Here is a 24212-nt window from a genome sequence, read left to right as displayed (position 1 = left end):
TATGCATATAATAAATAATGTTTAACACTTTCAAATATATTGTGAATAAAAATAAAATATATAAACCAACATATCATATATATTTTTAAAAAAAATAAAATTAATTTAAAATATTATCGACAAAAAAAATAATATAATAATATCACAAATTATCATTTGTAAATAAAAGTATCTTTTTATATATTTATATTAGTATAAATTTCCATATGTAATAATCCTAAGCATACGTATGATATGATGTAATAATAAGAGTAAAGGTAGGAGCAGTAAATAAAAATAAAAATTAAACCCAAAGATTGGAAGTGCACTGGAATTTCACTCACTTTTGCAACAACTGCCGAAGAAAATGGAAGTAGAGTAGAGCGGCGACAAGTCACGTCAAAAGTTACAATATTTTGCTTCAAAGTCCCTGCAATACTTAATAATGCTCCCTTCTCCCTATCATATACGAACTCGATCGCTTCCCATGCTAATTTTATGAATTAATTATTAATAATATAAAAAAAGTCATATTTTTAATGACATTATATATGTTGATTCCGAGAAGGTTGTAATGGACTCCTTGTTTGAGCAATAATTATAATGTGACTCGAAGATTCTATAATAGCATAAGGAAACTAATATAATTTTGATTGGTCCTATAATTATAGGAGTGATATTTTTTCATTTTGAATTTATAATTGAAAATTATAATCAAGGTATTGTCAAAAAATACTTAATTTGTTGCAGCGCATGTTTGACGTGTGGCTTTTTTAATTTTTTAACCAGTTTTGCTGGTGTAACATTTGTGCGTAGTGGAATTTGGACTAAATGTGTCTGCCTTATATGATCCCAAATTGCATTTTTTCCTTATGTTTTTCATGCCACGTTAGCAAACATGACCGAAAAAATTAATAATTCGATCCCCTAATTAATTAGGTACGTACACGACATGTGATAATTTTCAATCAATTTAATTTTTGTCAATGAGATTTGGGCTAAATATATCATATCAGTTGCCATTTCCAGATGGAACATAATTGCAAATGTCTCTATACTATAGTTAGTGGATGAAAATTCATTTTTCCACAGTAGAATACTCTCTCATATACAGTCGTTTTTTGATAGATTTTTCGTATAAATTTAAAAAAAACAAAAATAAAGAAAGGACAGGAATTCCCCACATTATCACCAAAACAAGACGTTTCCTCGTTTAGTAGGTAGCGCGCGACTTTCCATTGTTAATTATGTTTTTTAATATTTGTTTAGCATGAACATGAAACCCCACCTCACCCAGACCAGACCCTCAAAGTCAAGACTAAAGAATTTGAGATAAAGTAAAAGCTTTCAAGAAGACAACAATAGTACTCTTCTTAGCTTAGGTGTCAAAAACCTAAAGATGTTAATATTATTTAAAGTAAAAAACCTACTTGTTGTTTGTCAGCTTTTAATTATGGAGATTTCGGACAAGCAGAGGAAAAACAAGTTTTGAATTTGTTTTTGTTAATTCAAGATTTTTACAACCCAATCTAAGTACTGTATTATAAATCGTAATATGTATAGACTCATTGTGATCGTTTTATTATTTTGGTGTCTGTAATTTACATGAAATTATACAATATCTGTGAATAGCTTCCTCCATGCAACAGCTACTCTTACGACCTTTTACCATATGTCTCTTACAACCACCCTGATTTAAGCATCAACAATTATAATAGAGGCCTTCTCGACGTGGTCCTAATAGTGATTTATTTTGTAATTTTATGGCTGACAGAATCAACTCGTATTTCACTTTTGAGACTAGCAATCACAAATATTCACTATAGAAATTTTGTCCCAAATTTTCAGTACAACAAGATCAAAGCATTACAAGCCGACCACAATGATCAGTACATAATCAATTAGTATAAAGTGATCAAATGTTCAAATTTGTAATATTTAAATGAAAAATTAGTGATTTAATTATTAATTAAGGTACATAAAACACATATATATGCTTTAATTTAAGCAATAAGAAGAATTTAACAATATTTTTTTCTAAAGAAAATTTCAATTATTGTACTGATGATCACATGAAAAGAATTGCAAGAATAATTGAAATAACAAAGGCATAAACAGTGAAGCACAATATATAAGTTGGCCATATAATCATTAACAAAGTAAAAAATATTATCAATAAACATTGGTATATGTGAATCACTATCTATTTCTTGGCCAAATATAGCAATTTATTATGTGAAGGAAGCTACACTATTATATATACATATCCTTGGGGATCAACAAAATGTTGCAATACTTTCCACTATAATTTGCACTCAATATACATTTTCACACGTTAAAACATATAAAAAGGTACATTTTCACCATTATAAGGTTAATTTAATCTGAAAATTTTATTTGAGTTGAAATAAGTCAATCGATAGTAAATATCCATTTTCATTAAATGTCTTTTGTTAATATCAATAATTTCAGTGAATTTTGACATGAAAGAATTTATTTATTAAAAGAAAGTAAAATTTTCAAACCACAAGAGATCTTGTAACTATACCAAATCTCATAAAGAGAAAGTGTGCGTAGCTATGTATCATTTAAGCTATATCAACATTTCATTTTATGATATTATTATATTTTCGTATAGCCGCCAGTAATTTATAATATAGTTACGTCATATGGAATTTCTGTAGTTAATATATTACCTTTCTTTGTAATCGTAAAATATAGGCACGTCATTTCTATTCCTATATATTCCATTAGCTTCTTTCTTTATTTTTTTTAATAATAATTGAAAGGTCAAAGTCACCCCAAGTCATCTTTTTTTTTTTTTTTTTTCATTTTTCACGTATTTGAATTTTATGGTAAGTTAGAAGTCTTTGCTTGATTTATTTATTTAATTTAAGAAAAGGTCTTTGCTTTTATTGTCAACCACAAAATCTTTCACCATATAAAAAAGTGAATATTTTACTTCTTTCATAATTTTACCTCAAACCTGATATTCCTTAAAAAAAGTAAAAATAAAAATAAAAATATTCAAGAACAAAGTAAGTTAATTTTTGAGAAAAATGTGATGATTTACAGCGTAGAAAAGCAAGAATAACCTCTCAATTATTAAGTTGTCTTTGTGATGAGTGAGAAAGAAAGGGAAAAAATATCAGTACTGTGAGGCAGGGCATCTCGCTCACTACACTTGCTTGTACCATGTCTCTATTTACACTGCCCCACCTTCTCTTTTCGAACACTACTCATTTCTTTCTTACATCAATTCCCAGAAGAGAGAGGAGAGAGAGAGAGAAAACCAGTTATTAATTTGCAGCAGACGTTGAGCCTGACAACAGAGGCCAACTCCCCCAATTCAACCCCATATATATGTGAGTTCTCATCACACAACTGCTGTTTCTTTTCTTACATAAACCCCTTTTCTTGTATAAATGTTTCTGTCCATTCTTTGATGCTACAGATGGTGATTTTCCTGCACGCAGATACACACACTTATATATATATCCATGTTTGAAATTCCCTTTTTCTGGTATTTTATATTTTCCTGTCTTTTTCCTATTATATAATTCATTGAATCATCTTTTGCAGCTTTCTTAGGTGAATCTAAGCAGAATCTTGGAATTCTGAAGGATTAGTGAAACTGGATTTCCACTCTGATGAAGTAGATATATAGTTACGACAGGAGAAGATTCAGGTTTCTGCGTACGTAGAGTAGTACAGGAATCCAGGGCGCCATGTACTTCCAAGGAAGCTCAGAAATCCAGGCTGATGCCCTTCAGACACTTTATCTCATGAACCCTAATTACGTAGGGTACTCTGACAACCACCACCAACCTCAGCCCAACATCCTCTTCTCGAATTCCGCCACCGCCGCCACCGTACAAGCCCTCAACCCCGCCCTGATGCACCACGCGCCGCCGGCTCAGGCTCAGCACTTTGTGGGTATCCCACTATCTCATGATCCCAGCCGGCCGTCGTCGGTTCTTGGGCAGCAAGAAGATATCCAGGCAACCCACAGCACAATCCCACGTTTCCAGTATAATATACGGGGCTTATTTGATCAGGCTGCAACTGGAAATCAGACAAACGTGTGCCAACAAACACATCAGGGCCTGTCTCTCAGCCTTTCGCCGCACCAAACTGGATTTGATCATGGGCAGTCTTCGATAAGGATGGTTTCACCAAAAAATTGTTCATCTCCGTCTCTAACTACTACGGATCAGACTAACGAAGTCAATACTATGCAAAGTGTAATAATAGGTTCTAAGTATCTCAAGGCTGCCCAAGAACTTCTTGATGAACTGGCGAATGTCCAAAAAGAAACCCCAATAGGCCGGCCGGAGGCCGGGCGGATGGATAAGGCAAAGGCAAAGGCAAAGATAACCAAAGAGTCTACTGTTGGAGATGAAGATGGTAATAAAGGTGGTGGTGCTGATCTTACAACAGCTCAAAGGCAGGAGATTCAGATGAAGAAAGCTAAACTTAGTAGCCTGTTGGATGAGGTACTTTAGTTTTTATCCTTCTTTATCTATAACTTTTACCTATGAATTCTTTTTTTGGCTGGATTTTAATTTATTTTCTTCTTAAAGTTGCTTCATCCTTATGTTGTGTGAAATTGTCTGAAAATTTTCTTCAAACAATTCACCATTTCCAAGGAAGAAATGACACAATTAAGTTGGTTATTTGTATTGCCCAATTCGACTTCAGCAGTCTTTCCTGCAAAAGCCTAAAGAATGTCGCCTTTCTCAGTGTGTATGTGCTGTGTGTGGCTCTTAATTTTCTGAGGCGGGTCCATGTCAGTGTAGATAATACAGTAACAAACTTAACAATTTGGCTATACGAACAATAAAAATCCAAAATGCACTGTACCAACCGAACTTGTTCTGAGCTCCTTTCTGGGTCGGCCCATTTCGAAGTTGGCGTACTTACACCGTTTGGTGGGTTCAGGGTCCCCGAAAACACACTTGTTGGTCCCCTTTAAAATACAGGGCCATGTTCTCCAGGTACACGGCACAAAACAGTACAAGAAAACAAGCCTATTTACTCAGCTTGTTTTCAGGTTTTATTAATCCTTCCAACCTGTTTAATTTCCCTCAACATTTTCAGGTGGAGCACAGATGCAGACAGTACCATCACCAGATGCAAATAGTTGTAGCATCATTTGAGCAGGTGGCAGGGATTGGATCTGCAAAATCATACACTCAGCTCGCCCTGAAAACAATCTTGAAGCAATTCCGGTGCCTGAAAGCCAAAATATCCGCACAAATAAAGGCCTTAAACAAGAGCCTGGGAGAGGAAGAAAGCTTCGGGGATAAGTTTGAGGGCTCGAGACTTAAGTATGTCGATCATCAGCTCCGGCAGCAGCGGGCGTTGCAGCAGCTGGGAATGGTGCAAAACAGCGCCTGGAGACCCCAGAGAGGTTTGCCTGAAAGAGCTGTCTCGGTTCTTCGGGCTTGGCTTTTCGAGCACTTCCTTCACCCGTAACTATATGTTTTATTTTGTCATATGTTGTTTGATTATAACCTATGATATGTATATATATATAGATGTATGATGATGATGTAGTTGAATTTCTGCTGATGTTTTATCACTTTTATGAACTGCAGTTACCCTAAGGATTCAGACAAACAAATGTTGGCTAGGCAGACAGGGCTTACCAGGAGTCAGGTACTGATAGAGTTATATATGATACCATACACATACTCACTATCATCTACGTACTTGAAAGTTTAGTTTTTTCACTAACATTTTTATTTCGCTATACAGTTATATTGACGGCCTTCTCCATAAATGAATAATATTATTAACAAATGTATTAGGTATGTTGAGTTATAATTAAATATCCACAATTATCACTAATTAATTATATTCTTCACAGGTTATAAGAATTTTATTATATCACGATAATAAATTTTATTTTATTTTTAAATAGTGACAAGAACACATATTTATATTATCACCTTGAGAATTGGTGACTTAATTAGACTTATATATAATTGTCTAAAATTGTTAATAGTAACATACATACAGTAGAAATTTAAAGAATGTAATATAGTATATGATAATTTATACATGAGCTTTTTGATACAATTAATAGAATGGATTATGAAACTTGTGATAAAAATGTGGATGGAAAAATAAGCCATTAAAAAAAATTAATATTAAACCATGGTTGTGAATAAAAATAAATAATCATAGTAAATGTCGTTAACCACAACCAGGCAACAATGATCGTGGTTTTTGCGAGTGTGATTAAAACATTTTATTAGTCATGACAAAAATAATTTGTATGATGGATAATCTAAATTTTTTTATTAATTTTTGTTTAACCATTAATAATAATTATTATTTATTACAGTTCTAGTCTATTGCTAATACAATTGTAGCCAATAATATTTTTTAGTAAGCGGAGGCCAGGATTTATCACAGATTCATTTTTTTTTTCTTGAGCAAAAATGCTTAAATCGATCCTCCCTATAAAAATTCCAAGATGAAGTACAAGAAAAATCAGGGGCTTAATTTATTTCATCCAAACAAATTAGTATATATTTTTACCTCTTATTAATTAATTGATTGTCATATTAGTTGTGGTTTATTATTTAGCTTCAGATAACTATTTTGCATGCATGCATGGTTAGTTAAAGGGGAAATAACATTTTTTGTTCTGTAATTTAGGATCTTTCCACTTTTAATCTCATTGGTTACGAAATTCTCATTTTTAATTCCATAACTTTAAAAAAATAGCACTTTTTGGTCCCATTACACATTTTCGTTAGATGCTTAACAGAAAAGGCCATGTGATTTTTAAGCGCATGAGGCCAAAAATGCTATTTTTTTTAAAGTTATGGAACAAAAAATGAGTATCTAGTAATATATGAGACTAAAAGTATAAAGGCTCTAACGACCATGTGTTATTTTCTGTTAAAATATTTAACAAAAATATCTCATGGACCAAAAGTGCTAATTTATAGAAGTTACGGGACTAAAAGTGGAAAGACCCTAAATTACAAGACCAAAAGTGTTATTTTTCCTTATTTAAATTAATAATTGAGTCACACGAAACAAATGTTAAGGTACCAAAATTCAATAGTATAAAATGTCTTTTTTTTAGAGCAATAGTATACAATGTCAATAAAGATCTAATATATATATATGCAGTAAATTATTACACTAAAAAAATTGAAATATATATATCAAAGTGCAGGACTCTAACTGGTTCATAAATGCTCGAGTTCGGCTCTGGAAACCCATGGTGGAGGAAATGTACCTGGAAGAAACGAAGAATCAAGAACAGATCAGTGCCTCTCAGGATAACACACCCAAGGAATTAGGCTCCAAATCCAACACCCGGCCCGAGCATAATAGCACAAGAACAGCCAGAATAGATCATCATCAGCAGCAGCTCAATGACCTCCAATCCAGACCTATACTCAACCTGCAGGTTCCTTCTCCCACAGAGATATCGGCTTCAACAGTCATCACACCCGCGACAGGGCCGACCCGGCCTGGATTCGCCCAACTCATCTCTCCACTGAACACACAAAGCCCACCCGAAAAGAAACGAAGAAACGAAGCTCAGGATAATTCTCCAAGCAGCATTCTCTCAGTTGAAATGGAAATGAAAGGCAGAGAGACAAAGGAGGACTGCTTTCCAGGCCCGTACGGAATTGGTGAAGTTGGCAGGTTTAACAATTTCCAGGGAAATAATTTCTCTCTGACTCTCGCACTTCCCCCGTCTGAAACTTCACAGGGAGCCGAGGGGCAGTACTTCCTGTCCAGGGTGAATGGAATGAATCAGGCTGCGGGTTCAAATCCAGGTTATGAGAACATTCTTGATTTCCAGGGCAGGAAGCCCTTTCGGGTCCAGCTCTTGCCTGATTTTGTGGCCTGACAGTTTTAATCTAATTTCATCATCTCGCTTTAGGAAACTGCATTACTGGCTTGATTTAAACGCAGAAGGATGGATGGAAGATAGAACAATATTAGTAGAATTTAGTACATATATATATACTTGAATATGTACTTTTCTTTTAGCAGAAAATTATGTAGTTTAACTAATAAGATGGGATGTTGTCTAAGTGTTGTATACTTGATATATATATATAGGTAGGTAGAGTGGTTTTAGGAATCAAAGTGGGATAACTCATAAATGTTGTATAATGGTTGCAGATGCTGTATTTTATGTAAAAAGCGGGTGTGCATTGAGTAAGATTATCCATCACTTGCATGCAACAATCTTGTCTCTAATCAACTAACATTTCAATTTATGTATTTCAAACTATGAGTTCAGATCCCAAATTATAACTTCTTTATAAGATTTATTTAAATTAGATGATTTTGATTCTAATTTTAAGTTATATTTTATTCAATATTAATGAATTTTATTTCTTTTTTGGCGTAGAATTATTTGAAATTATTTTCTCAAATTTAAATCTATTAATTCAAATACTATTGTTTTAAAAAGGAAGCATATATATATATATATATATATATATAATCCCTTTAATTTAGTGGCTACTTTATTTCATATTAGTGTTACCAAATTGTTCTGAAACATATAGTAATGTTTGTATATCAATTATTGAATTAAATTTTATTCTTTCGATTTTGATGATGTCTGCTGACATACTCTTAAGATATAATTACACTCACTTTTCTTGAGATTTGGTGTAATTACACATAAATTTTTTCTATAGTTTGAAAAATTACTTTTAGTAACCCTAGGGATTGCATCCGTATAACAAATAAGTCCATCAATTAATCAAAAGTCATTGAATTTACTGATATTAACAAAAAAATAAATAAAACTTGATATTTACTCTCGATTGACTTATTAATAACTTATTGCAAATTAAATAATTTTTTTCCAACTGAGCTACCCTTATACCTCCTATAATTTAGACATAAAAAGATTTATTTGACCTGCAATAAATCAGTAATTATACCAAACTATATGTGAGGGGTGTGTAGTTATCCTTATTCTTCATTACTGTTTTTTTTATCTTGATTTTTTAATTAATACTTAGTCCTTTGATCTTAATGAAATTAAAATTTACATATATATGCACATTTAAATAGTTTCTTTAATTAAGGAAAATAGAAACACCATCTATTAATCATACCATTTTTTAGAAAGTAAGGTCTAGGGTGAGGTGCAGGACTTTGTATATGGTTATAGGAAAACGGGTAGGGTTGGATCATACTTTTGTAATATGGAATAGGCATATGTGAAAGGTTAAAATATTATTATTATTACAAGGTTCGAATCATACCAACAAATTTGAGATCATGAATTTGAGTTCTATATATCAGATGTATGAATATTTATTTTATTTTATTTGAATTATTGTAATTTATTTCATAATTCTTTATTTTATTGATATATTCATCGAATTGATATATTGTTCAATTATTTAATTTATTAAAATATTGGCGCAATTAATCATAATTAAAAATTCTGATTTTTAGTTGTTGTCTATTTCCATGTTACTTGTTTAGAATTAAAAAAAAAAATCCCCCATAATTATAAATTGACATTTTGGCAGTATATAAGGAAAATAGATTAATCTAATATAATTCACATTAATATAGCAATTCCCCTTAATTCATATATGCTTAATTTCACCAAAAGAATCATAATTGCCGTTATACTATATTATCACTAGAAAAAAATTAATAATTATGGTGAAAAATCATGATAAATAATTATTATTCACCAAAATTAAATGAAATCGACGTAAAAAACTAGTTTTTCCAACACCAATAATTATTCGTGACAGTTGATAAAAAGACATGACAAATTAATATTTTAGCGACTCCTGAGAAAACCACGTCCAATAAATATTGTGTGGCTGTGATAAATAACTATATTCAGTATGATTATTTTTTAATTATAATAATTAATTATGATCAAATGTTATATTTCTTCTAGTGAGTGATTGTAATTGTTTCAACAGGTTTAATTAATTCATAGTAATTGTTATTATATAGTAGTCCACCTAATATAATTTAAAAATAAAAAAGTACTTAAATGTAGCTGGCAAATTAAATTTTTATGTCCAGTACAACCAGCACTCATCTTCATAAAGAACTTTATGTCTGGGCCGCTGTTGTGGGCTTCCTCAAGCAAAAAGCCCAGGAGTACTGGACTAAGTTAGATGTGTGCAGGCCCATTTATTATTTAAAGCATTTCCAACAAATTTTACAAAAAAGTGAATTTCTCAAATAAATGAGTTTAATATTCCAACCATTTTTAAATTAAAAATTACTATAGCTTATATCAAGAGAAAACTAACTACACATCACAATGAAAAATAAAAGCCCATTAATTATTTAAAACCTTCTATATAAAAAAGATTCCCAAATAATTAATTTCAATATTTTGAATCAATCTTAATTGAAAAATTATCGTAACGTGTCGAAATAATAATTCTTTAAAGAAAGATAATACAAGATTATATCTTTTGTTTTAATGACTAAATACGAATTGATTGATCTTTTATAAGTTTATTTACAACAATAATACACGTGGAATGCATTTAAAAAAAAAAATCAGAGGATAATCTTGCGATGTAGAAAACAGTCTTGATTGCAAAAACATTCAAGAGCGAGATTATATTAAAAAGATAACAGTAGTTATTAAAAATAAAAAGGATTATTTTTATTGTTCTTATTGATACTATAAAAATTTTAATATATTTAATTATTAGCTCATAATGTGTATATATGAATTATTCTATATCTTAAAGATTTAATCAAAATTATGATATGTTGTATAATTTGTATTTTGGTGTTGGTGCATCATACAAGATAAAGAAAAAAGAATTTAAAAAGAAAAAAAGAGAGAATACTATTCTTTTAAAATTAGTTTTTTCAAGAAAAGGGGAAAAAAAAACTATAAAAGGAAGGGGGGGAATGAATCACAGTCCAGTTCTTGTGTTGTGTTCAAAAAAGTGATAAACGGTGATGGAGAGCAGCGGCGGAGCGAGCAAGCGCAACTGGACGGAGGCGGTGGAAGACCTACTGCATGACGGTGAAGTCGAGCAAGCCATTTCTCTTCTTGAATCCACAGTCTCCAATCTTGAAAACGAATTAGAAAAGGAAGAACTTGAGAATAAAAATGGTGGAGAATTCTCGTCCTCCACAGCTGATCAGTTGTCTACTGCTCTTCAAGACTTGTCGAAGCTTTATTCTGCTAAAGGCTACTCTCTAAGAGCCGATGAAATTCTCTCTCGTGCACTCCAAGTCAAACACACAAAAGGGTAACTCCAATTTTCTTTATTTAATCTTTGTTGGGATTTCAAGAAAATTGTTTTCTTGATTATACTCGACATTTTCTTGTCTGTTTTCTTTTTTTTTTAAATTCCTGAAGCCCAGAAAAACAATACTCGGAACACAGAAAGATGGTAGAATCTTGCGGGATTGCTAGTTTCTGGCTGGAGAACGTTCAACTTCAGTTTTTGATGTTCTTGCAAATTTTCTTGCTAACTATGTAGGGTTTTATTTCTCCGTCGAACAGCATTTGAGGAATTTGTTAGATGGAATTCAAGAATGCTTTTACTAGTTAATTTCTTGCATATGAGATATCCGAGTAAGAAAATAGAAGATGAACAATGCTTCTTTTAGAAGTTCTGTTTGGAGGAATGAGATATAAACGTAGAGATAAAACCTTTGATTGTTTCCGCTTACGTTCGTTTAGAATTTATTGGGTATCGGAATTGCTAAACTGAGAGTTTCTGGTTACTGGCTATGACTTGCATTCTCTCTGCGCAACTGCTTATTACTTCTTTGCAATTCGTCGCTATTCAGATTTCCAGAAGCTCGGCTTTCGCAAAATGATGCTGCTACTTCTGCAAAACAAGGTCCGTTTTCCTTCTCCCATTCCTACATTTTTTAGTTTCTTGATTTATCATGTTTTATCCGATGCCGAAGTTGTTTCTCAAGAACTAAATATTACTTCTTTTTATTGCACAGGCTGTGATGTGAATACTTCAAACTTACAGGATGATGGCTTCCCACAGGAGAGCTGTTCAGAAGATGGTACGTACCTCACTTAATGTTAGTTTCTCGAACTAACAGTTATAATCAATGTTAATTTGAATTTGTTCTTTTATGAGTGAAATGTTTATCTGAAAGGTAGGTTGCATTAGACTGATAACATACTCCAACTCTCTTGCCTTTCTGACCTTATGATTCGATTAGTCCTTTCTTGGAAAATAGTAAGTCTCTTGGAGCACCTTTGTCATCCTGTCTTCTCTTGCCCTGGGATGATTGATCTTTGGAGAAGTGGAATAGGCTGTCTTTTCTTGAAGTAATAAAACCCAGTCTTGGAATATTTAGAGCTGTTGCAAATGCAGACTTATTATATTAGCTATACTGAATAAGGAAACCAGTGCCCTCTTTTCACAAGAATTCTTTTCTATAAATTGGTTCAAATTTGCAGATAACTCTTCCTTATTTAAAGAAATGATTATTTTAGGCCAAAAATTACTGATAACTTGATTGAATTCGTGGAGGGGCCATAAATTCAGTATTCTGATGGATTTGTATGTTATTTGTCTTCTAATGTCATTTTTCGATGGTAAGACGTTGATTGAAATTGTGAAACATCAATATTTAATGGTATTCCATAATTGGTTACTCGGAAGTGGGTAAAGAAAGAGATTGAGACAAATGATAGATAGTTTCTCTGCAGTAATAAAGGTAGAATAGAACTATTGTTAATACCTTTATTTGGGATGTTGTTTTATAGCTTGATAAATTCTTTCCCACTAAAAGTGGTTAATATAATAAAGTTTTAACTTAATTGTCCTGGATCCATAACTTTTAAGATCAGATAACCCTTACAACATCCAATCTCATCATTTTGAAGATTTACTATCATCATTGGAGAATCATTACACTGAAAAGGAAGCGATATAGGATGTCGTTTTCTTTGCTGAATAGAAAGGAAGGCTCTCGGTCCCCAATCACCAACTTTTAGCTCGTTTTTAGGTTGAGCTTTTTCATGTACTATTATTCAGTAGTCTGAGATTGTTGCTTTCTTCACTATTCTTTCTTCTACTGAGTGCATGAATTAGTGAGGGGTTGATTGTCTCTGTAGAACATACATCTTTTCTTATATATGCCCATCTTTAAGGTCTATAAATATATGTTAGTTTCTTGAGTTCAAGTATAATTTAGCTTGTTTGGTGTCTGGGATACTCCGAGTAGGGGGCAAGGCAGTGGAAGTCCTTGCTGCCTCAGCTAAAAATATGCAAACTAACTTGTAGGTCATCCTAAAGTGCTAATTCCAGACTTCAAAATTCTTTATTTTGCCTGGGGCATTCAGATTATGTCATTTACCAAACTCTACCCAGCCTAATCCAATATCCTTTTTCAGCCCCCCTTACAGTGGAATCTTGTTTCATGCGTAAGGTTGTAATTCACATTGACGTCATAAACAGGATGAGGTAGGTACTAGTTGGTAACTTCCTTGACTTTGGGAAAGCACTGTTTACTTGTTAAAATGTAAATGCACACTTCTGCTTATCATTTTTATGAATAATTTGAACGTAAACAGTATGCTATGTAACCAAGGGCCTTAGAGATCATGAGAGAAATAATGCCCTTAAATGGTCTTGTTGATGCTAAGAAGGAAGCTTATGGAGCCTCTCAGGTATGGTGGAAAGGGTAAAACTGGCAAAATCTTTGGTAGTTTTGCTGGAATAGATTGTGAAGTCTTCTAAAAATCTAGTCCATTTTATTTTAATCCATGCATTTGCATAATATGAAGCTCTAGTTTTTCCTTTACCAGTCAGTTAGAGCAAAGCAACATGACCATGGATAGTACTCTGACTCTCATTAAATTTTGGTAACAAACTTGTCAATTTAAGGGCTTCTGCAGCTGGAACCATATTTTCTACTTTTATCTTTCATTTGATATGTTTGCTCTTTGCATCAGCTTCTTATTTCCTAGAAATTGGAGCTAAATTTGTGGTAATTCACAGACTGGGAAGCTCTTGCAGATCGGTCTCCAGAGGAGTTACTTCCATCAGAATGTTTGCCAGGGGTGTCTGAACTCTCCCTGGAAGACTCAAAAGCTCAAGAGAGAAGGAGACGAGGAAGGGGAACATTCTCATACAATACACAGGGCCTGTACAGTGATAACAAGTCTGATGAACCTGTTATTGATGACTCTGAAAGTAGTTCTGTCGCCGATGCTGAAGACCAGGAAAAAAGAACTCGTAAGTCTATGCAAATTTCATGTTGGTTTGACTAGAGCATTCAAACTCTTTTATAATCTTGCTATAACACATTAACATTATTGTAAACAAGATAGTATGTTTGTTGTTTGTGGTGTTCAGCCTGTAAGAGTTATTTAATTTCCTGACATCTGTGCAATTTTCTATTTCCTCTAGAGCTTTCTTGTTAAATTTCTTAGACGTGGTTTTCTCTTTCTCAGTTGATCATTAGAACGATATATTTCCTGACAGACTTTGGTGTGTTTCCATTTGCAGTATTGTATGGTTCACACCATGTTCTTGTGCTGTCTGGTTTCCCCCCAAGCATTCGGACAACTGACCTAGAGAAGCTGCTGGAAAAATTCAAAGAGAGTTTTGTGATTCGCTGGGTGAATGATAGGACATCACTTGCAGTGTTTAAAACACCATCTATTGGTAATGACAATTTCTTACCTATTTGCTTTCCATTTTGTGTTTCAACTGACTGAATGCACGAACTGGATACCAATGAAGTAATCCTCTTCTAGTCAATGTTAGTAAGATTCACTTCTTATATGATTTAGGTTAAATTGCGAAATTCTAGACATACCCCACTTTCTAATGCAAAAGCAGTTCTATTACTTAAGGGATAATTACACTGACACCCTTGGACTATAGTGAAAATACGCAAACATGTGTACATTGTAAGAGTTTCGAATACCCTAAAAATGTCTGGAATACTATGTTTGTTATGGTACAAACCATCAATATTGCCTCTTCCCAGCCAGATTTTCTTTGAGTTGATGTCCCATGTGCACATTGTAGCATGTAATAATTTCAAAGTGAGGCTTTTCTTCAATTGTTGATGAAACTTGTTCTCTTAATTCAGTTACTTTGTTTTTACCAAAGTTTAAACCGAGTAAAAATATGTATCTAACCATTAGTTGATTTACACGTCGCATTTTTGGATGTAGCTCTTGAGGCCAGTAACTCCATCCAATGGCCATTTAATGTACGTGTACTTCAAGAGGACGATCAACTTTTGCGCTCAATTCCACCAAGAGGTAACGGCTGATGATCATTCTTCTCCATCTTCAGAAACTACGAAATATATTACCAAATAGAAAATTTCATATTTCCTTATTAACAGTTATTCAATATTTACATTTTCAGTCAATATTAAATTTTCGTGGATATACTTTCCATACAACCCACACTTAGCACGAGCCAGATACACTAAGAACTCTTTGAGTTTCCAGACAACAACATAGGACCAGATAATGACAATCATTGGCGAGATAATAATATTTCTTGGTTCGGTATTTAATAGTTGTTGTGATCAGGAGCATTCACCCATCCATTCTGATATTAGTCTAACTCTTTTTCTTTTCAGATCTGGAGCCGCCCCGTCAGAGGCCTCCGACATCGGCAAGGACTGCTCAAAGAATGATCGCACAGGGAATGGGAATAAGACTGCCTACAACCTTTGGATCAGCAGAACTCAGGAGACAAGAAGAAGCCAGGAGAAACCGCCTTGCTGCCAGACAAAACATGAGGGACGAGGCTTGGGGTGATGACGAAGGCGATGCAAAGTAGCAAAGATTCTACCCTTTTTTTTTTTCATCTTACTAACATGATTTCACCCTTGTGGTTTTTACCTGTTTGACGGTGTGTGTAAGAGTTTTACCAGATAGGAAATGAGGAGTAGAACGTATTGAAGGGGTGATTGATACAAGTTGATTGAAATTGGAAACTACAATTGTTGATTGAAACATTGACTGTTGAAGAAGATTGTGATGGGAAGAAAATAAAAAGTAAAACATGATTGTCTTGCATCAGACTGCATGCTTTCGACTTGGACCACAAAGCAGACTTTTTCTTTTAAAACAATTCTTAATACTGTTTTTTTTATGCTTTTTGACTTGGATCACGAGGTTGTCGTGGTCATTTTTTTTTATGGGCTTCTATAAAATTTTTATAATTATCAATATTTTCTTATTAAATAATTTTCTGAAACTAATAATCGTCTTTTTATATCAATCTATGTAATGGTTATTTATTAAGTCTTTAATTTTAAGAAGGGTTTGTAATTTTTCAAACAATCTATGTAATAATGTATTACAATTTCAAGAGAATCCTTTGTAGTTTTAATTTTTCTTTTTAAGATATCAAGTTATTTTGTGATAGATGAAAATAGGTCTCTTTTATATGAATATATAGAAAATATAGCTATCTACTGTATTTATTATCGAACCCAAAATTGTCCTCACGCCCATGTACACAAGCGGAAGGAATATTTCGTTGTTATTTTTTGAGAAATGTAATAAAATCAAAATATTGAATGAGAAAACCATGGCCATGCCCTATACTGTATGCTTTGTGGTTGAGACCACACACATTTTTTGTTGACATCTTTACTAATTTCATGTATATTCCTACATTATATCAATTCGTCATTGTTTATTTATTATTAATTAAATATTTATCTAAACATATATATATATAATTCACTCAAAATATTATATGTCAAAGATATAATTCATTCAAACTGTACATTTATATATGATTGAAAATTTGGTGGATCTTAATTATTTAAATTGTTAAATAAACTTAACAATGAGACCAAAAAAATCATGTGCCCCACGTAAGACGTTCTAAGAGATTGGTTGACCCTTCAAATATTCAGTCTAAATACTTCTGTGCTTCAAGTTTCATCGGCCCATTGATTAGGTTATGCTGTAAATTGTGGTTCAAATTTGCACATTTTGGACGATTGTCGCACCTACTAAATTGTGGTTCAAATTTCAGATGTTAATGAAAATTGACCATATTATATCTATATCTATATCTATATTTATATTATAGTCCAAGATCATTAATTTTGGTTTTATTTTTCTAAAATATTACGCTCCACTTAGAACCATAAAAATGTCATTTTGTTGATTTTGTTTTTCTTTCTTTTTAAGTTTGTCTTTGATAATGGTTTAAATTCACAAAATTAATTTCTATCCTGTTTTTTTTTTTTTTTTGTATTTTTAAATATATGCAGTAGTTGGATTATATATTTTTTTAAATATTTTTATCATGATTTTCAATAATTTCCACCTGGGTGTAGGAGAATATATTTTAGGTAATTGGACTTAGGAAATTAGACAAAATTGTTTTTTACATTAACCTCAAATGATTTAAAGTTAGATCCAAATTCTCTAACCATGGTCCATTTCAATCCAACTCAAAGTGGTGGACGCAAAAATGCGTGAAATTTCGGGCCAGATTTGATCAACCACGAATTAATTATATGATAAGTATAATACATTTTTTTATGCGATTGATGTACGATTCAGGAACACATAACAGGTGTATCGCATTTATTTTGTAATTGATTTGGTTCGAACCTAATTTGAATAAAATTTTTCAATGAATGTCGAATAAAGGGTTTGCTCTCTCAGATCTCACTATCTTAAGAGCAATGTCAACATCATACGGACTCAATTAGTAAGGATGAACACGTCATACTAGAATATTATGTGTTCAATTTTCTCGATGTAATGACTCCTAATTATAGAAGCCATATGATCTTCTAATCTTTCTTGAGCAATGAGGAACAGTATTGAAATCAACACAAAAACATAAGACCTGTCAGGGTTACTTCACCTAAAATGCTTTAACGATCAAGTTCTTGAAGTCTTAAGGTCTAATCACAAAAATGTATGTGAGAATAATTATTGAAACCTATTTATAGTAGATACCTCTAATGTACGAGTTACGTGGATTGAGTGTCCGGAGATAGAGCCACGTGTCCTTGGATTAAGGATTCGAACTGCGGGTCCCAAAAAATCGAGTGAGATAATTTGACGCGGACCCTGTGCATTTGATGGACTTTTATAAAAAGTTTAGCGTAATTTAAATTAATTACACAATAGATAATTTGTTAATGCTCTTACAAATAACTCATTGTGTATATATATATATAATTTGGCCCCTACTGATGATCGAAATAGAATTAAGTTGTTGAAATTATTAATTATAAAGAAAAAAGAACAATAATAATAAATAAAAGAGTGGATCCCATAATGGAGGGATCATGGTATGAGGGGAGTTTCAGCCTAGTTAGGTATTATTACATAAGTTTTCACTATCACGTATCATATCATGGGAATTACGACCACATCAAATCAAAGTTGTACATTAGCCAACCCGAGTGAGTCGGCCCCGCCCACTCAACTTTGCCGGACGGACCCATTCTCCAAACCAAACAGAAACGAACCACCCCACGTACAACTTGTGACAAAAAACTCACACCCACTCATTGCCTGCCAACTGTTCTTTCTGGAAAGTCAACTCCATGTGGGTTTTGACCATCCTTGTGGCATATGTCGAAAAACTACGACTGGTAAAACAAGCAAGCAAACACACACTCTTTTCTCTCTTTCATTATTATCTTTCCCCTTCTGTCAATAATATATTCCTTTTTCTCTCTCCAATTATCATTTTAGCCTATTAATCATTATTATTATATTTAAATTATTTATCACACCAATCAAATGATACAAACACCACTAACATACATACAATAGTATAAATTATTTTAAATTAGATAAACTTTGTTCATATCGAAATCAATTATATAATAAATATAATATATTTGTCATATAATTGATATACAATTTTCAAAAAGTGATCAAGCATATGAAAATTTTAATATATTTGCAATACGATTAGGTTAGTTTGATTATATGTAATTTTGATAAGAATTTTTTATTACATTAATTATACTATTTTTTAGAAAAATAAAATTAATATACAGATTTGAATAATTATTTTTGTATTCTAATTTATGTATAAGAATACTTGAAAAAAGTACTAGAATTTTCTTTGAATTTCGTTGTTCTTTTCTCTTTCCTACTCATATTCAAACCAGCCGCTTTCTCTTACCATCTTTGTCTTAGAAACCCATCTATATTTATTTCTAAGTCCGAAATTGCAGATCCACTCCATGTAAATCTTTGCTTCGTTTCTTTCTTACGATACAAATCAAATTAGTTATTCCTGTGCATTAATTTTGATCAAACCAACATGGACGACATCGAAATCCCTCGATACTTCCTCTGCCCGATCTCGCTCCAGATCATGAAAGACCCCGTCACCACCGTCACCGGCATAACCTACGACCGTGAGAGCATTGAACAGTGGCTCGTCACTGCCTCGCCGTCGGAAAATGCTGTCTGTCCCGTCACGAAGCAGCCCTTGGCTCGGACCGCGGACCTGACCCCGAACCACATGCTCCGGCGGCTGATCCAGGCCTGGTGCACCACCAACGCCGTCGATCGAATTCCGACTCCGAAGTCTCCGCTCCACAGGTCTATACTCCTCAAACTCATCCGAGAGTTAAGGAAAAGTGATCAAAGTGATAGTTTCTTGCATGTAAATGCTCTCAAGAAACTGGACGAGCTCGCCGGCGAGACCAAGAACCACCAGTTGATGGCGGAGGCCGGTGTGCCGAAAGCGGTGGCTCACTTTGTTCTGAGGTGTGTTAAAGAAGGTAGATTCTCGGGTCTTGAGGAAGCGTTAAGAGTTCTCCAACGTACATGGGCTCCGACGAGCGAGAACAAGAGGCTTCTGGAAGACAACATGGATTTCGTCAAATCCATGTGGTGGGTTCTGAGTAGCGACTTAGAGAATGCTGTCAAAACCCATGCGGCTATAGTCTTGAAAAGCGTGTTAGAAGTTGCAAGTTTGGGTCTGAAAGAGAGGTTGGAGTTCGATTTCTTCACACAAATGGTGAAACTTCTACGTGCAAACACGATTTCTCAACAGGGTGTAAGAGCCCTGCTCCACGTCCTGATAGAAACGTGTCCTTGCGGGAGAAACAGAACCAAGATAGTCGAAGCCGGAGCAGTTCTCGAGCTGATCGAAATGGAATTATGCAACCCGGATAAGAAAACCACCGAGCTGATATTCTGCCTGTTGGCCCTCTTGTGTTCTTGCGCCGACGGCCGGCAGCAACTGCTGAAGCACGCCGGCGGGATAGCGGTGGTGGCGAAGAGGCTGCTGAGAGTATCCGCGGCGGTGGATGATCGGGCGCTGTGTATAATGGAGTCGATTGCGCGATTCTCCGCCACACGGGAGGTGGTTATGGAGATGTTGAGGGTGGGGGCGGTGTCGAAGCTGTGCATGGTGCTGCAAGCGGATTGCGCGATCTATTTGAAGAAGAAAGCGAGAGAGATTTTGAGGTTGCATTCGAATTGTTGGAGCAATTCGCCGTGTATACAGGTTTATCTGTTAACTAGGTATGCTAGGTAGCACCTTCAAGAAAACATTTCATGCATTCTCATTTTTATATAATTCAAGAAATTTTGGCTCAAATACATTCTGATGCCAAGTTAATTACACGATATTACACTTGTTATATAATTAATTATTTTTTAAATAATTAATTATAAAATAAGTATAATAATTTTTGTACTATAATTGTTGAATACAATACAAGCTTAATTTGAGCAATTTTGTTTTCATTACAAGTATGATGTTCTGATATGCTCAATTATCATATCCAAAAATAAAAAATAGCAGTAAATAGTAATTAACTACAACTTTATTATGGTTATGGGTTGTTGTTTGTGCAGATGGGCCAAAACATTAGTCATGATCTATATCATGGTAATCAAGGCAAATGTTTTTACTATAATTAAGAATTATGATAAATATTTTGGTCAAAATTAAACAGTGACAAATATTCATTAATCGTGATTATAATTTATATTTTCATATTGATGTATTGTTTGATTGTATGTGATTGATAGTATTGATTTACTATGATTTTTAAATTGTACTCATTAATAGCATAGTGGATAATCAACTTTTTTATGTGCTTATAAATTGATCAAAATATATTTTTTGTCCAATAACTTAGGTCATTTTGTGTTTTTGCCTTTAACTTTTTAGAATAATATTTTGGTTTTGTATCCTTTTTATTTTCGGGATTTCAATCCTATTCTTTAGCTAGTGTTCACTGTTTTTTCCGAAAAACACATGTATATATTTCATATGACCTTTTAAAATTAGTACAATTGTCCCGATTGGCTCATTTTTGCCAATACTTTTGTTCTTTAACTTTCTAGACTAGCATTTTTATTGATCCTGCAAATAAAAATGAACTCTAGGGAACCAAAAAAAAACTCAAAATTACAAAAATTAAAAAATATTGGACCAAAATAATACCCTAAAAAAATTAAAAACATTAATTGACCTAATTTACATAACCAAAAATACATTTAATTCTTTATATCTCCATAGTTGATTTGCACAGTCTTGAGTATTGACAATGGTAGAGTAAGTGGATTTACATTTGCCCATTAGTTCAACGGTAAAGGTCGAAATTTTATATATTGGTTATATATATATATATATATATAATTCGTAAATTGATTGCTTTTTCTTGAAACATATAATTAATTTATAACATGACAATGAAAAATTATTTTTTCGTTATTATTAATAATCAACTTTGGTTTTCCTATATTCAACGATATCAGCCGTTACTTTGATCTTGAGGGTTCCTCTGAATAGCTTCATGCCTACGTACCCGTACAGTACTGGATTATGTTTCTGCTTTTTAGCCATTATTGGAATCCTCAGTTCATTGGTAGTATATGTTATTCAAAATGACACTTTATGACATAATCTATAATTTTCAAATGTACGAAAAATACCACCATGTAATAACTTAGACGAAACATTTTGGTCTTACTAATTATATTATGGTTTTTTTTTTCAATTTTGAGTTTGGACGTTTCTCACTTAATTATAGTTGTTCTTGATTTCCCAAATACTTATATTTGATCATAATTGTTCTATTTATTTTGAAACTCAGCTGAATACATATTAAATGAACTTCATATTAATTATATTATGATCTCTTTTTTATAACAGCACAAGTTACATGATTAAAATCAATGCTTCATTAATAAACCAATCAATAAATCGATTTTGTTTGACCTACAATAAATTTATAAAGAGTCACTTACAGATAAATATGGATTTAATTTTTTTTATTGAGATCAAATAATATAACTTTTGTGAAGTTTGACGAACGAATGAATTTATTTGTTCGACGAAAACAAACATTAAGGGTATTAAATGTAATTTTTCAAACCACAAGAGGCTTACGTGTAATTACACAAAATTTTTCCATAAATTCATATGAAGTGAGATAATACCCACATGCATGTTTGGTGGACTCGAACTCATAAACCTAAATTTGTTCATAAAATTTTCTAGTTTTCAGTTTAGTGGGACAAAAACTATTAAGCAGCAGCCGTCAACAGTATATACTCAGCGAGGTGGGTGTAGCTGCTGCCTGTTGGGAATTCTTATCACTTATTTTACTCTTAATCAACGATTTCAACTTTTAATAAGTCCACGGTTTTTTGGACTCTTCTTGGTCGTAAAGAACAATCTCAATTTTTTCGAAATATAAGTATATACTTTCAAACAATATTTTTGGACTTGTCTGTAATTTTACTAGAATTATTTATATAGTTCTTGATAATGATCATATGACTTTTAATTTCAAACGTATTTCAAGTTATACGGACATGTATTAAATTAATAATTTTAATATAATATTATATATACACACATAATCGTTATTTGAATAGTCCCTCCTGATAAGTACAATTTTACGATTTTATTTTGAAAAAAATACTTTACGAGATAAGTGAAAACGGCTAAATTGTCTGTGACGAAGGCTGCCAAATGAGGATCTCAGAAGGGTACATGCCCATGCACGTCCCAACAAATGGACCTTTACATCCCCAACGATTTGGTTGCAGGATCACTCATCATATAAAAAGAAACCTTGGCACTTATATGCAATGTCTTTGGAGCAATAACGCACACTCAACATCACCACTCCTAGACAAGGGGTTCAAATAGAGTACACAACCACGTAAGTCTTTGTTGACAAAAGCAAACTAGCATTGATGACGCGCCATCTTATTACAAGATCGCCCACAATGCAAGAAAATTGTACAACTACGCTATTGAAACATTAATGACAGACCGTTTCTCCAAATTAAAGGTTTCAATTAATGAAACTGCTTATAATTTCTGAAATATAATTTGATGGCAGCCTGAACTGATCAAAACTGGCCAACTATATTTGAATCAGACCACAATGAATGAGCAACTGAAAGGAGAAAAACTAAAATAGTTGTTGAAGACATTAATTAAAAGAATACTTTTCGTATGTGTCAAGTGGCCTAGCAAGTCAGTTTGAAGCCATAAACTATAGAAAAATATTTCAATTTTAGGTATATATTAATTGAATTAATTTTTTTCTAAGAAATAAAAGAGAAATACAAAAAGAAAAAAAATATTCGTCGGCGTTGATTTATTTATTTTTTTTAATATTTAACAAACGGGGTTGCCTGTGGAAGACCGTCAAGAGTGATTGATATATAACCAGATAAATTTTAACAATTAAAGGACAATAATTAATTACTTATAGGGTAAATCACAAATTATCTCTCTGTGTTATCTGAAAGATTTATGTAAGCCCTTTGTAAAAAGTAAAATACCATCACTAGAAAAAAAAAAAATAACTATTGACTGTAATTCTAATAGATACGGACTAAAAAATGTGATAGATAATTTTTATTGATCATGGTTAAATAAAATCGATGCAAAAGCATAGATTTTTTCCACCAAGAAAATATCGTTTGTCATGGCTAAGAGCGTAGTAAAGTAATTGTCATGATAAACATTTTAACCACGTTCGCAGATATCACAACCAACAATCGTTGCATGACCGTGGTCAAGACTATTTGCTACAGCTATTTTAACTTTAACCATGATAAATTGCCATTGTTAATATTGTTTTGTTTTTTTATAGTGCATTTTATATCCCTGTATTTTTTAAAAAAGAGCACACAACCCCCTAGAGAAGGGAATAATTTGCTTCTTTTTGCAAAATACGGGAAGGTGTCATGGTGTTTTATTTTTTATAAAGAGTTATGTGAATATTTTAAATGACAG

At 32.8% G+C, this 24212-nt stretch overlaps 3 protein-coding genes across 7 annotated transcripts; all 3 read left to right on the top strand.

The window, feature by feature from the left end:
• On the top strand, positions 3173-8090 carry LOC105171008 (BEL1-like homeodomain protein 1). Of its 2 annotated transcripts, none has more exons than XM_011091999.2 (5): positions 3173-3436; positions 3562-4475; positions 5080-5453; positions 5580-5640; positions 7178-8090. In XM_011091999.2, exons 2-5 carry the CDS (start codon positions 3708-3710, stop codon positions 7862-7864), a joined length of 1890 nt encoding a protein of 629 aa, XP_011090301.1. In that variant the 5' UTR covers positions 3173-3436; positions 3562-3707; the 3' UTR covers positions 7865-8090. The 2 variants fall into 2 exon arrangements, with proteins under 2 accessions (XP_011090301.1, XP_011090302.1); XM_011092000.2 differs by having other exon boundaries at positions 3174-3344.
• Positions 10897-16052, top strand: LOC105171007 (coiled-coil domain-containing protein R3HCC1L). 4 transcript variants are annotated; one of them, XM_011091997.2, is made up of 8 exons: positions 10897-11234; positions 11345-11464; positions 11782-11834; positions 11947-12012; positions 13980-14198; positions 14472-14630; positions 15149-15238; positions 15568-16052. In XM_011091997.2, the coding sequence occupies exons 1-8, from the start codon at positions 10939-10941 to the stop codon at positions 15768-15770; spliced, it is 1206 nt and encodes a 401-aa protein (XP_011090299.1). In that variant the 5' UTR covers positions 10897-10938; the 3' UTR covers positions 15771-16052. The 4 variants fall into 4 exon arrangements, with proteins under 4 accessions (XP_011090299.1, XP_011090298.1, XP_020552293.1 ...); XM_011091996.2 differs by having other exon boundaries at positions 13962-14198; positions 15568-16051; XM_020696634.1 differs by lacking the exon at positions 11345-11464 and having other exon boundaries at positions 10898-11234; positions 15568-16049.
• Positions 19145-20900, top strand: LOC105171153 (E3 ubiquitin-protein ligase PUB24). The gene has a single exon (XM_011092179.2). The coding sequence runs from the start codon at positions 19251-19253 to the stop codon at positions 20475-20477; it is 1227 nt and encodes a 408-aa protein (XP_011090481.1). The 5' UTR covers positions 19145-19250; the 3' UTR covers positions 20478-20900.

The sequence above is a fragment of the Sesamum indicum genome, linkage group LG9, assembly GCF_000512975.1.
Source record: "Sesamum indicum cultivar Zhongzhi No. 13 linkage group LG9, S_indicum_v1.0, whole genome shotgun sequence".
Taxonomy (NCBI): Eukaryota; Viridiplantae; Streptophyta; class Magnoliopsida; order Lamiales; family Pedaliaceae; genus Sesamum; species Sesamum indicum.
The sequence above is the reverse complement of the archived record's forward strand: the minus strand, read 5'-3'. Positions and strand labels throughout refer to the sequence as shown.

What these genes read in the sequence shown, in the direction of transcription:
- LOC105171008 (XM_011091999.2), top strand. Translation starts at nt 3,708, where the DNA reads ATGTACTTCCAAGGAAGCTCAGAAATCCAGGCTGATGCCCTTCAGACA. An exon ending in TTCGAGCACTTCCTTCACCC is followed by an intron (nt 5,454 to 5,579) that starts GTAACTATATGT and finishes TATGAACTGCAG; the next exon opens with TTACCCTAAGGATTCAGACA. An exon ending in CAGGGCTTACCAGGAGTCAG is followed by an intron (nt 5,641 to 7,177) that starts GTACTGATAGAG and finishes ATCAAAGTGCAG; the next exon opens with GACTCTAACTGGTTCATAAA.
- LOC105171007 (XM_011091996.2), top strand. Translation starts at nt 10,939, where the DNA reads ATGGAGAGCAGCGGCGGAGCGAGCAAGCGCAACTGGACGGAGGCGGTG. An exon ending in CAAGTCAAACACACAAAAGG is followed by an intron (nt 11,235 to 11,344) that starts GTAACTCCAATT and finishes AAATTCCTGAAG; the next exon opens with CCCAGAAAAACAATACTCGG. An exon ending in TGCTACTTCTGCAAAACAAG is followed by an intron (nt 11,835 to 11,946) that starts GTCCGTTTTCCT and finishes TTTATTGCACAG; the next exon opens with GCTGTGATGTGAATACTTCA.
- LOC105171153 (XM_011092179.2), top strand. Translation starts at nt 19,251, where the DNA reads ATGGACGACATCGAAATCCCTCGATACTTCCTCTGCCCGATCTCGCTC.